Source organism: Mangifera indica, chromosome 3, assembly GCF_011075055.1.
Source record: "Mangifera indica cultivar Alphonso chromosome 3, CATAS_Mindica_2.1, whole genome shotgun sequence".
Taxonomy (NCBI): domain Eukaryota; kingdom Viridiplantae; phylum Streptophyta; class Magnoliopsida; order Sapindales; family Anacardiaceae; genus Mangifera; species Mangifera indica.
The window spans coordinates 9,012,162-9,025,937 of NC_058139.1; the positions used below are offsets into that span (position 1 = coordinate 9,012,162).

General features: G+C 32.1%; 2 protein-coding genes across 2 annotated transcripts; one reads left to right on the forward strand and one right to left on the reverse strand.

Annotated features, from left to right (window-relative positions):
• Positions 1-312: 312 nt before the first annotated feature.
• Positions 313-5,133, forward strand: LOC123209954 (putative uridine kinase C227.14). The gene is made up of 12 exons (XM_044628066.1): positions 313-452; positions 580-710; positions 799-842; positions 1,971-2,048; positions 2,686-2,878; positions 2,961-2,991; positions 3,071-3,129; positions 3,281-3,354; positions 3,899-3,985; positions 4,574-4,635; positions 4,721-4,749; positions 4,835-5,133. Exons 1-12 carry the CDS (start codon positions 392-394, stop codon positions 4,919-4,921), a joined length of 936 nt encoding a protein of 311 aa, XP_044484001.1. The 5' UTR covers positions 313-391; the 3' UTR covers positions 4,922-5,133.
• A 976-nt stretch (positions 5,134-6,109) lies between these two features.
• Positions 6,110-8,457, reverse strand: LOC123212543 (auxin-induced protein AUX28-like). Its single transcript, XM_044631719.1, has 5 exons — positions 7,908-8,457; positions 7,069-7,301; positions 6,857-6,992; positions 6,690-6,751; positions 6,110-6,590 (listed from the first exon to the last, which is right to left on the reverse strand). Exons 1-5 carry the CDS (start codon positions 8,210-8,212, stop codon positions 6,553-6,555), a joined length of 774 nt encoding a protein of 257 aa, XP_044487654.1. The 5' UTR covers positions 8,213-8,457; the 3' UTR covers positions 6,110-6,552.
• Positions 8,458-13,776: the final 5,319 nt, after the last annotated feature.

The following is a 13,776-nucleotide window of genomic DNA, read 5'->3' on the forward strand; positions in this document are numbered from 1 at the left end:
AGAAACAGTAAATTTTTATCACGTTAGCTCATATGATAAGAATAATTCAGTGTTTTGAAACAGTAACAAGAATGTTTTACATTGCCTGCTTAAAGTTTCAGTAATGAGAATGATAAAATAATGTAAAATGCCAAAATTTTTTAAAAAAGTGTTAATTTTCAATTTCTCCATAAAATAATATTATTTAATATTTGTAAATTGAAAAAATGCTTATTCTTAAACTGTTTTGGGTTACAAGTAAATATTTAAAATACGGTGGTGCAAAACTTTATTTTAGTTTTATAAGTGTACACATGAATACACGTGTCATTATTTAACCGAGATTTGTCGCTGATGTATTACTTTTAGTTCAGCATTTTCTCTTTGCCTCTAAATCGACACTTCTTTTCCGATGGAGGTCTCTTCGCTTTCCACCAACCACCCAACAACTTATCTGTGCTCATCTTCAACAGGTTTCAGCCATAACTTATTATATCACTTTTAATTGTATTAATGATTTGTAGATGCCATTTGCTTATTTTCTTAATAATATGTATTTGGTTTTTCTCTTTTTTGGTAAACTTGTTTGTTGATATGCAGAGTTATCACTTCAAAAAAGAATTCACTTTCTTTCATGGAATCGTGTTTCGCTGCCCATTTTACAGAGCAGAACTGCACAACCTCTGTTAAGTGATACGGGACGTTCGGTTCATAAAAGAAACTATCTCAAGGTTGAATTTTGGTTGACACTATTGAAAATTTGAAATTTTTAGATGCTAGTCTCATTTTATTATGATTGAATTCTTGCTTTCCTTTCAGGTTTTGTGTAGTCAACAGAGAGAAATTCCTATTTTAGAGGCTAGGTATGGTAGCAAAACATCTTCAAACTGAATTTGAAGTGATTGTTTGCCGTAATATAGGCCAATATTTAGTGTGAAAGTTGGTAATGAGACATGATCTTAGAGATCATAAGACACCTGGCCAGTTTGTATATGTAATGGAAAATTTTTTTAGAGTAGAGAATTGGAAAATCTTGAAATGGCAACCCTTACTGTTCTGGCTTTCATGTTTTGTATCCAGAGAAGGACAGATAATTTGCGAGATAATTAACTTGAAATCAACCTAGAGCTATGACCTTAATTAAATTGAACTAATTTAATATTATCCAAATGATCGATATGTCATGGTTGAAGATTCTCAGCAATTTAGTTTCCATTAGCTGACAATGAAAAATTCACAACCTCCAAGTCTGGTCTCTTACATTTGGGGGATATCTGCTAGAATTGACAGATGCTTTTTTTGCTAGAAAACCTTTGTTTTGGTGATCCTGTTGCATAGATGATTGAAGCAACATGTACATTGTCCAAATGCTGATCAGACCATGGCTTTTACAGCTTCTGAATTGAGAGACCATTTTCTTATAGATATGTTTGATGAATAAGTGAGCTTCCAATTGGCTAATTATCCAATGTCATGGTAAGAAGCAGAGAATAATGAGGACAGATTTTTTTCCATGTGGAGAGAAAATTGTGGACTATAAAATGATCACTAAATTATGTTTTCCATGAGTACACTGTTTGCTCAAACCTTTATTTTTTGAATTAGATTTCATTTGTTACAAAAATTGGGACTTAAATATTTATGCTTCCCATCAGGTTGCAATTTTGTATATGCCATTACTGTAGGGAGTGGTAGTAGCAAAAATGTGTAAAAGACATCTATTGGTTTGTTTTTACATCAACTGATTTGTTCTAGTTATCAACTGTACATAGGCATGCACATATACTAATTTTGTCAATATCTTCATGTAATGTTTGATTGTTTGTGTCTAGGCCCTTGTCTATTGTTTCATAACCTATGTATTTTATTTGAGTAAATGTCTCTTGTTTTTCTTTTAAGGTGTATGGATGAGATTTATGATGCTTTGGCTGAGCATTGTTTCATAACCTATGTATTTTATTTGAGTAAATGTCTCTTGTTTTTCTTTTAAGGTGTATGGATGAGATTTATGATGCTTTGGCTGAGCGCCTTATTCCCACATCATTGATTGCATCAAATCCCAGTGCGAAGTAAGTTATTTTCTATCACTAGCAAGAAAAAACTGTGCTATGCATGGTCTTCTTATGAAGAAATTTGTTCTCATGTTTCTAACTACCACATGATTCTTTCTCACTCACCCTGACTCCTTCTGACGTAGTAATATATATGTGCACCTGTATATTTCTATTTTTAATTCTGGCACTTGAAATCTGTTTTTGTGATTAATAAAATTTAGCCTAAACTATATTAGAACAATGCTATTCGAAGTTTAAATTTTTCATGTATTCCAGGTACGAGACTTATTATTCAGTAAACCCTCTTACTGTGATTTGTGTTAAAGGGGAATTGGACAACGATTTCTTTTTATCCTATAAGTGCAGAGCTAGAGTGCTCAATTGATCTTCTGAGCATGTTTGAAATTTATATATCTGATAACTTCTAGTATTACATCTGAGTGTGGTCCCCAATATGTCCCTCTCTTTCTTGCTATTTGGACCGTTGATCCAGGGACTGTAGAAGAAAAATATAGAATGTTGTTACACATTGTACTGTTGATTTGGGATTGCCATTAAGAGCCTGTTTCTTAAACCCCTGATTTATTTTTAATTGCCTTGCTTTTTGCCTATCACTTGGCACTTGAAGTTGTGCAGTTGAATAACCTTTCAGGTGTATGGTGGGTTTAGCTGGCCCTCCTGGTGCTGGAAAGACCACTCTAGCATCTGAAGTAGTGCGACGTATAAACAAGATATGGCCTCAAAAAGCTTCTTCATTTGATTCTCAGGTTAAGCCTCCTAATGTTGCTATAGTTCTTCCTATGGATGGGTTCCATCTATATCGTTCTCAGCTGGATGCAATGGAGGTAAAGCCTCCTCTATATTTTATTTATTTGAATCTTCATCACCTTGAAACATTTGATTCTAATTAATGCCCTTGCCTTTCAGAATCCAAAGGAGGCTCATGCAAGAAGAGGAGGTGAGGTTTCTGCATTTGCAATTTACAAATTTGAAGCTTCATGAATACTAACAGCTTTGATGCTTCCCTTCATGGTCAGCTCCATGGACATTTGATCCATTGCGACTGCTTAATTGTCTGAAGAATCTGAAAAATCAGGTTAGAATTGTTTGGACTTGTGCACTTAGCAATGATTGAATGCTTTGAATGTATTTAGAGAGTCAAAATATTTGAATAAATTTCATTTATGTGGCTAGAAAATACAATAATTTCACATTTTGATTGCATTTTGATAACCTAAGTTTCACAGGGATCAGTTTATGTGCCATCATTTGACCATGGTGTTGGAGATCCAGTTGAAGATGATATCTTTGTGAGCCTCCAGTGAGTAATTATGTCATTAACTAATAACATTGACTGGAATTAATTTGTTTGTAAACACTTTTTATGTTGATGAGATACTGGTTAATGCTGGTTCTTCATAGAGCCTTTTTGGAGCATATACACTGCTTTCAATGTGTAGCATGAGGTCCGGGTCTGATGCAGAAACCTTCTCTCATATGAATGACTATAATTCTGTTGCACAGAATAGTAGAATGATGTTCAACAAGCTAAAGAAGGAAGATATGTAACCTTTCTATGATCAGCTTATTGTGTCACTTATTGAGATTACAGTATTTTGGAATGCTATCTATCTCAACAAGTTTGATATAAAAACTTTTGGACATATTAAGTGATGCTACTTAGAGAAGTAGATAGAAACCAATGGTAACAAGTTTGAACATATATGGAGATTGTGAAATTTGGGTAAAGGTTTCATTTCATGGTATCTCTTCTATATGGTTTTGGTTCTGTTAGATTTTTCTGTGCAGCATCTTGTAGATGGTGGATGGTGAAGTAATTCAACTCTTTTTTCTTCTTTTTGCAGGCATAAAGTGGTTATAGTAGAAGGAAATTATCTGTTTTTAGATGAAGGATGTTGGAAGGATGTGTCATCTATGTTTGATGAGAAATGGTAAGGATTGATAGTACCCATGCATTCACTGTTTTATTTTTATTTATATTCTGGTCAGGAAATTTGAAGTTGTGACCATTTTTTGACTTATGCAGTTGTAGGAGGTCATGTAGTTCTTTGACATTGTGTAGGCATAGCCAAAACCAACCTTTGAGTATCCGTAACAGATATTGCATTTTTCTGGCACATCTGGCTCATAAAATAAATATTCTTTGAAGAAAGTTTTGCCTCCTGTTTCTTTTTGAAATGTTATGGCTACATTTCAATAATTTTAGAAGAGAATTTTCACAGCACATCAAGCTTATGCGCCTTGTGAAGAGCTTAAACGTTCCATTTTTTGAGCATTGTTAAATTTAAAAGTTGTTAATTCCTCGCTAGAAACATCTTGGACTAAGTGGGATTGTAAGATATTTTTAGTCTTGGACAGACTAATATGTTCTCCACTTTTTCATTAGGTCTTTTCTGTCAAATGAAATCAGATAGCAAAAAAATACGAATTGCCTTTTGGAGAACTTGAATGCTGAGTTTTCTGGGAAACGGCTGAGTAATCTGTGTCAGTGTTTTTTTTTTTTTTTTCTCTCATTCAAGGTTCATTGATGTTGATCTGGACATGGCTATGCAAAGGGTTTTAAAGAGACATATTTCAACAGGTTTGGGTCCTTTTAATTTCCCATCCTCTGCAAATAGAGAAATATAAATAAACAAGTGTTATAATTTTTTCCTTTCCAATTACAGGGAAGCCCCTGGATGTCGCTAAATGGCGGGTAAGCTTTAATATCATGCACGTTGGTTACCAACTCTTCTTGTACTAGTTAATTATATGTTATAAATACTTAATTCATTTCGCAGATAGAGTATAATGATCGACACAATGCAGAGCTTATTATGAAGTCAAAGAAAAATGCAGATTTGGTAATAAAGTCTATTGAATTATGAAGATGAAATCACCAGTTGCACTAGAGCAAAAGATCATATGAATCTGTTTGGCTTAAAGTTTCTGCAAAACTGAGGCATAAAGTATCAGCTGTCGCTTTTATTATATTGTCAAGTTTTAATTTTGTATAATGAATGAATATATATGTCTCAAGAGATAACTTGAAGACATAGAACCCGAGGAAAAGGGTTTGAATTTGAGACTTATTGGGTCATATCTTTTGTTTGATTTTTTGTTTTTATTTTTTTGAGTAAAAAGATTCAACAACAAAACTTAGTGATCCAGCAAAGTATTAAGCGGAATTTTATTGAATAAATTTATTCTGAATTAGTTATATATACTCAGCATGCTTACAAGTCGTCACCTTAAAAACCCCAACCACCCCCAAAGACAAAACGACAGCACTTTAAAATTGAAAGTAACATAAACCTGGATTCTAAAAGTGGGTAGGGGAAGGTAAGTTGAATATAAATTAACTCTTTTTTTTTATTGTGAGACCCCCACCTAAATTAGCTACATCGAACAAGGTAAATGCTGAATTCAGAATTTGACCCATGTAAGTCTCTCTTTCTTGTTGCATATTGAAACACCCAATTACGTAACAAGTTCAATTATCTCTCTCTATATCATTTATTGGTAATCAAGAGATGCGGATCATTAATTTGATTTGTTTCACGTTAATCTTTTCAGTAAAGCCAAGATTATTGGGTCTTTCTCCCAGAAATCTCTTTTCTTTACACCTTCTAAATATTGCAAAATGCATCAGTTTCAGCAATGCCAGATCCAAGATATGTGTGAACTTACGTGCTATAATATAAAATCGACATGCAATTAACAAAAGGGACCAGACCACAGTCAGTCAAATTTATAAATGTTTTATCTGAAGTAAATTAAGATACTCAGAAATATTTACATTGGATTAAGGGGCCAGGATGGTCAAATAAATATTATGATGTATGGAGACAGAAATCTATATTCAAAGCTGTGACAATAAATCAACTAACCTAAACAAATGGGCATGAATAAATGCTCCATCAAAATGCACATGATTTTGCTCCCTCATTCAACATTTCTAATGGGACACTATCTATATTTTTTCTCTATTTATTCAAAGAATCCCATGAAGAAAATAGAATAAGCAATTGCATGAAATAATTAAACTAAATAATAATAATAATAAAAAAATCTAGTAAAACAAACTGGGTTATTATTATAATTATTATTGAACGTAAAGCAAGCCATTAACACTAAACAAGCCGACAATCAGAACATAACCAAAGTCTTAATTTGTAACATAACATAAGAGTAAAACCAGACATACCCACTTTATGTATATAAATGAATACATATTTGATATGTGTTATCATATGATTGGATAATTTTAAATAAAAAATAAAATAATATCCAATCACGTGATAATACACATAAATATGTATCTATTTGTGTACTCAAAATAGATACACATAGTAGTACTCATATTATTGTTCTGCCCACAATAAAATACTCAAATATCTCACGTTTAATTTATATAAAAAGCCATAATTAATAACATATTAACACTCTAAAACTTGCTGCTCAAATTTCATTTATCTCTGATACTTCGTTGTCTAATTCAAGGAGCAGGCCAACTCACTTAACTTCTGTTCTTGCATTTCTCCATGGCCCTTGGAGCTGAAAATCCCATAAAAAATTAAAAAAAAATAATCATCATAATTATAAATAATTAAAGTAATTAACTTGTGTGGCTTGTTGGAACAAAATTATGCTTACCGAGTCCAATGGCCTCAGTGCCTTTCATTATACGTAGCCTCTTGCATGATTCAACAAACATCCTGATTAAAATAAAAGTTGGGTTAGTAATTTTTATTAATTATTATAATTAACACGTTAATTATGAGATTAGTGTTTTTTTTTTTGGATAAATGGAAGTTAATTACCCCCATGGGACATCACCAACAAGCATCCAGTCACCATCCTTGTCTTCATATGTAGGAACATAATCAGAACCATTCAATAGATCCATAAGCTTGCTCTCATTCATAAAGTCTTTCATCCCTTGGGATCCACAATTCCCTTCAATATAATTTCATCAAAATTAATTAAATTAAGAATTAATTTTGTTTAATTAGAAATTGATTTAGTACAATACCAATAATGCTGAAGGAGCTGAACATTTTGCCCAAGGCATCATAGAGATCTCGGTAATTCTTGTACATCTTCAAGTCCACCTTCCTAAGATAAGGAGCACCATCCATGCTCACCTTCACAAAAGAAGCTCCACCATTTCCACTCAACATCTCACTTTCCTCAGGGCTGCTCTTCTGCACAGCTAACATGTTCTTCCGGAACGATCGAACCGGCGGCCAACCCACCACCTGTGCCCTGAAATTCATATATATTCACCAAAATTAATCCAAGTAAATGAAGTTCTACCAGATTTAATATTGAAATTATGGCCAATTTAGTATAAACTTTTAGTATAACATGGGAGTACTGTGATGTTAGTTTCAATTATATTGTATATAGTAGATCTGTTTATGTTCATTAATTCTATCTAAGTTTCTGTATTTACATGAAAATTAAAAGTAGAAATTAAGTTCCATGTGTTATAAGGTAAATTTTCTGCAAATTTAATTCTGTTTAATGCATTGAATTTTCAGAGAAGAAGGAACTTCAAGTACAGAAGAAAATGACATAAATTTGCAAGATGAATTTATTTTCTTTCTACTATATACGTTGAAAAATATTAAGATCAAAACTTTCTTTTTTACCTTTGACATCCATTGGAATCTACTATATTGTTCCTTTTTTTCTCTTTTTCTATCACAACAAGATCTAACTTTTCTGGGAGGATGATTTTAGAAATCACTGTCTCTTTCTTGGTCTCTCTGACAAACCATCTTAACCTAACCCTAATGAATGATGGCATAATGATAAACAGAAACTGAATTCGTCAGTGGAAGGACACAATGAAAGACGAAAACTTACTTCGCTGGAGGCTTGGCGGAATCATTGGTGGAAGGAAGAAGATGAATCTTCTCCTTCTGCAAGCTTTTCACCTTCTCATTCGGATCCGTCTCACACCTCTCCTTGGACTTGGACGACAGATTAAGCTTCAAATCAACAGTCTCAGAGAATCCTCTCTTCCTTGCAGCAGTAGCACCTCCTTCTCCTTCACCACACCCACCATTATTCCCCGGCAACCCCAGCCGCAGCTCCGTCGCCTCAAACCCCAGCTTCTCCTTCTCCCCTACTTCACCCCCCATTTTCGCCATCTTTATCCCCCCTTGCATGAATTTTTCTCTCTCTAAATCCCACTTCTTCTTTCAGAAACTTTCTTCAGTACTATGTACTAATTGGATTTGTGTTGTTCTTTCTTTGTTCTCAAAACGAGATGAAATGGAAGTGTAATACAAAAAGGCTGTATGAACTCGTACTAGGGATAAAACCGGGAACCTATTTTCGGAGGAGGAGAGTGTTTAGAGATGGGTGGGTATTAATATACGGATGAATTCATTGTCTTTTCCGATTCGGCTACTGGGATTTCTGACACGTGTTCACTTTGTGGGTTGGATTATTCTATGTCTTTCTGTGCTAGATAAAGGAGCTGTGATGTTAGCATCCTATGATTCCTTTCGAAATGGGAGAGAGAGAGAGAGAGAGAGAGAGAGAGTGGAGTTTTAGGTCTCTCCATTTTAACTAGGTTTGGCCCACCCCCCCGGCCCCACCCTATCTCTCTAATATTGCCCTTTCCATATTTTTTTTAATCTTCATTTGGCATTTTCATCATCAAAGTAGAAAAGAAAAGAGTATCTTTTAGCTTCAGCCATTTACCAGAACTGGATTGACAAGTTGATGGCTGAACTGATTAATGCGCATATATATATATATGAATGCATTCAAGGAGTGGCCAGGCTGAAGTCATTACAACTACAAATGAAGTTTTTTTTTTTGAGTTAGGGCACAAGTTTTTAGCTTCATCCGAATCTTGCAGACCCACTGAGAAAATGGGGTTGTATTAATATCAATCAAATCACTTTATGTAGACAGGATTCAGACCTAAATTAGGTCTTTTAGACGTCTCTTTAATCTACCAATCCATTTATTCCTTCACTAATCACTGACTCTAAATCTCATTAATCAGACTTCACTAATTACAGAATTTGGAAGCTTTATTATACTGCATACTGCAACTTTCCCATGGCTTTTATTCCAGAAAGAATTGTGTGCATAAAAGAAGAAACATCACAATGAACTTAAAAGGAAATGATAACAATAATACTAATGCATGGGGAAACGATGAGGTGGTGTGTTGGGTTTAAATTTTGCATGCATACAAGTGTAGGAGCTAGCTGATGAGGATGATGATGGAGAAACTTAAATGAAAAATAAATAAGAAAAAAAGAAAGTGGGAGCCCAGTGTAAGAGAAAGCATGTGATGAGATTCACAGAAGTGGGCATGTGAAGATGGAGGCTCCTGCCTTTGTCTCCTTTTTCTCTAACCCTATCCCATGTGCGCCGCTGCAGTGCACCCCACCCCACCCCACCCACCCTTCCTTTTTTTTTTTTTTTTTAAACTATATAATTATTTATCTATAATTAAATTTATATTTATATATTTAGTATATTAAGTTATATAAAAGATCTTTATCGGGATTCAAGATTTAGAGTTTTGAGTAGTAAGATTACTTGTTGAGACTTGGTTGCCCAAAAAGGAATCAGAAGTTGGTCTCTTAGCATATTACATAATGACCCATCGTAATAATATTATTAAAATACAAAAAAAAAAAAAAAGATGATTAGAAGCAAATGATTAATTTTTAATCTGTAATTGTGCGAATATTAGAATTATAATTCAATGATTAAATGATCGGAGAGATGTTTATAATATTGTTTTAGTAAGTGGGCGGTGGTTATATTAAATAATTATAAGTCAAATGGACTCAATAAGGCTAAAATGAAAAGAATAAGGTTAAAAATATTAATAAATACAATAATACTATGAACAAATGTTTGTATATAAATAATAATATATTATTATATTATTTGATATTGTTTTATCTTTATTTTCAATTATCTAATCACACGATGACACGTCATTATTTATATATAAAATTATACATAAAAATTATACATATAATACGACTCATTATTATTATTGTAATTCAATATTACTATTATATCTTTTTCTTTGTTAGGAAACTTGTCTATCACCAGTTTTCTTTCTTTAGTTATCACAAATCTCTCTCCATTTATGAATGAGAGGGATAAAAATGTTTGAAATATTATACGATAATGTGCCTTTTTTAAATCTCTTTCGCATCCTTGCATGTATGAAGCATGATCGTGTATTCTTTTTAAATAATCCAACATGACATACTATCAGTTTGATTGATGTGTTATCAGATAAACATGCGTGCACCCTTCATTTATGATTGTTCATTAGCTTACAAATTTAGTAAATATATTTATTTTAGACCTTAAGTTTTGCCACAATCAATCATAACTATCAAAACATGTAAAAAAATTATTTTACCTTTAAGATGTATTTATGAGTGTTACAATTGTTTTATACTCATTTATTATAAATGTTTTTTATTTTTGCTGCATTGATGGTTAAGTTGGCATGGTTTTAAGAAAATTTAAGTTGACATTCCTTTTTGGATTTGTATTCTCTTCAGAAGGCATACATTTGAAGAGGGTTGTTGCACGAACAACACTCTCAACCGACTATAAGCATATCAACGCTCTCAGACATGAGTGCACAAAATCCATAACCCATACATGTTGTTATTACTTTTTTTGGGGGGTGTGGGGTTATTTTTTCACCTGTGGGTTTGAGAAATTGTGTTATGACAATGGTTTTGCATTGAATTAGAGGTGGAGACGAAGGAGGGGTGTGGGTAGTTTGCTTTGAAATAGTGGTGGAGATGAAAGGGGTGTGGGGGTGGAGATAATTCTTTAATTACATGTTTAGACTTATTTTATGTTTGCTAATATTTGTGGGTTGAAGAAATTTTTTGATGAGGTGGTTGTGTTTTGAATTGATGGTGGAAACAAATGAGGGGTGTGGATTATTTTCTGATAGCCAAGAAAGGAGAAAAGGAGAAGATAGAGAGGAAAAAGGAAAAAATTATAAAATTGTTAGGATGAAAAATAATTTGCTTATATTATTAGAGGGTAAATGATATTAAACATAATTTATCATACAAAGTAATGAAAATACCTTTAACTATCAAAACTAATTCTTAACTTTGACATATGGGTAGAAAAATGTATTTTTCAAACTTATCGAATAAGAGAATGTTGTTTCATCAAAGTTTCGGTAGAAAATAAACATTTGGTCTTATATTTATGCGGAAACTATTAACCATAAAATCATTATTTCCTTTAATTTTAAAAATTTGTATTTTTCACATATGGTTCCTCTTGCTTAATTTTTTTTTTTTTAATTATGAAAAATATAATATTATTTTATTCTCTTATATATATATATATATATATATATATATATATATATATATATATATATAAACACACATTAGACTTTTTTTATTTTAATTAGAATTTGTTTGGGTTAAAACAGTCCATATTAGGGTTAACCACAGTCATAATAAATATCTTATTAAATCAATAATTATTCTATCAAATAAATAAATAAATTTATATTTGATAAATGTATTTTGAATATCTTGTGCACCATAATTAATCTTACAATCTTCACCTCCAATCTATCCTAAAAGGCCAATTTTCCCCCTTAATTTTGAGAACACCTAACATAGTCTCATTTTCAAATTCAGGTGTCAAAACTTTATCGAAAAAAGTAATCTTGTGAATTCATAATGTTGAAATAGGTTTTTATCTTCGTAATGTTATAAATGTGAGGTGGATTAACAATACTACCCTTTTATGGTTAAGTTTTAACATCTGAATTAAACAAAAGGAGGGTAATATTGAATATTAAGAGAAGTCATTTTACAATCGATTGAGGGTCCAAAAAAACCAGTTCTAGTTTATTTCAAAGGTGAGTTTTACTCATTTGAAAAAAACTAAGTTTGAACTCAGTTCGAGTTTGAATTTTGAACTTAGCTTAATATTCAAATGATATTGTTTTGATATGCATTGATTAAAAAAATATCGTTTTAGTTGATTTATATCGAATTTTTAAGGTTCGCGAGCTTTATCGAAAATATTGAACTCTCAGACTTGAACTCGAACTCCTTAAGCTAAGCTCGTTTCAAATTTATTTGAGTTAAGATTGAACTTGAATTTAAATAAGTGGCTCGAATCCAACCTTAAGTTTTTGGTTGGTAAAGGTTTTAATTACCAAAGAGAGAGGGATTAAAAGGGCATTCAATTAGAAGAGTCACAACGACGAGTAAAATGGGCTATCTTGTCTCACTTTTACGGATCAAAATGGGCCACTGATGGTTCACACTTTAGAAAGTGGCCGAAACACAACACTTATACCTATACGCAAGTATTTTGAGCCTCACCTCATAAAATAAAGGCCATAATGGCATACTTCGCAGTATTAAATTATTTGTTACCTTTTTTCTTTACATGGTGTTTAATTACATTAAGTCATTTACAATTTTGGACCACTTGAATGGTGATTTGAACAAGATAGGCCAATTTGAGAGTTAAAGAGTTTGTTCGATTCGATTCATCACCTAGTTATAATATTAAAAAAAAAATGATTGTATTATTTTATTTAATATTTTATAAATTCATCTTTGACTTTACATATATTAAAAATATATTTTTTACGTTAAAGGTGAATTTTTTTTTTCGAAATTAAATCATCACATTAAAGATGAGATGAATTACTGCGGACATGGGAGGCAAAGCAATTAATCAGAGCCCCATGGCTAAAATGAAAGATCGATGAACATACAATGAATTAGACAAGGAGGAAGTGATGGTGGGGAATAGGGTATTTTTTTCAACGAACTAAAATTCCAAAATTGGAGCTTTCTTATCACGTGTGGGTGGAGTCCCACATCGATCACCATCGGCAATTAACGCGTCACACGTGTGTTAATATTACTTGATTTGATTTATTGATTCTTCTCCCTCCTATGATCCGTTCACTTCAGTCAATCCACCATTTATTGTGGGGAGACCTGCCTTCCAATCTTGTCCCTTATTCAGCCTTCATCATTTATATTTGAAAGCTATATAATTCTTTTCATCAACTTCTTTTTAATTTATAATTATTATACAGTCGGTTGTTGTGGACTATGAGTGATATAAAAGGCCATAAGACTGAATCCCCAGGGGTAGATGTCTGTAGGAAATTTTAAGCCCATCAACAGTTAAAATTAATAAAATTAATTAATTTTTTAAGATAAAATAATTATTTAAATAATAATATATTAAAAATAATAAAATTTTATTTTATCTTTTAAAAAGTTATCTTTCTTTTTTAGAGTTTTAATTTTTCAGAAATAATTTTTTAATAAATAGTTGGCTTCTTTGACGCTCTCTTTCTCTCTCTGACTGCTTTTGACACTTGTTTCTAATGTGAATTCGTCTCCAATAAAGACAATACGTTTTTGTCAAAGATGATGATATTATCAACAAAAATGCAGATGACAAAACATTTTTATCGATTAACAAGATGATTCGTCTTTGTCAAAGACAAATTCATACTAGAGACAAGCATCAGAAGCAACCAGAGAGGAAAAGACGTCACCGAAAGGGAAAGAGAGTGTCAGAGAAGTTGATTGTTCGACAAAAAATTATCCCTAAAAAATTGAACCTTAGGGGGTGAAAATATAACTTTTTAAAGTTTAATTTCGAGAAAAAATTGTTAATTTTTTAAATCAAAGAGGTAAATAAGGTAAAATTTTAT

What these genes read in the sequence shown, in the direction of transcription:
- LOC123212543 (XM_044631719.1), bottom strand. Translation starts at nt 8,212, where the DNA reads ATGCAAGGGGGGATAAAGATGGCGAAAATGGGGGGTGAAGTAGGGGAG. An exon ending in GTTGGTGATGTCCCATGGGG is followed by an intron (nt 6,752 to 6,856) that starts GTAATTAACTTC and finishes TATTTTAATCAG; the next exon opens with GATGTTTGTTGAATCATGCA. An exon ending in CACTGAGGCCATTGGACTCG is followed by an intron (nt 6,591 to 6,689) that starts GTAAGCATAATT and finishes TGGGATTTTCAG; the next exon opens with CTCCAAGGGCCATGGAGAAA.
- LOC123209954 (XM_044628066.1), top strand. Translation starts at nt 392, where the DNA reads ATGGAGGTCTCTTCGCTTTCCACCAACCACCCAACAACTTATCTGTGC. An exon ending in TCTGTGCTCATCTTCAACAG is followed by an intron (nt 453 to 579) that starts GTTTCAGCCATA and finishes GTTGATATGCAG; the next exon opens with AGTTATCACTTCAAAAAAGA. An exon ending in GGCTCATGCAAGAAGAGGAG is followed by an intron (nt 2,992 to 3,070) that starts GTGAGGTTTCTG and finishes CTTCATGGTCAG; the next exon opens with CTCCATGGACATTTGATCCA.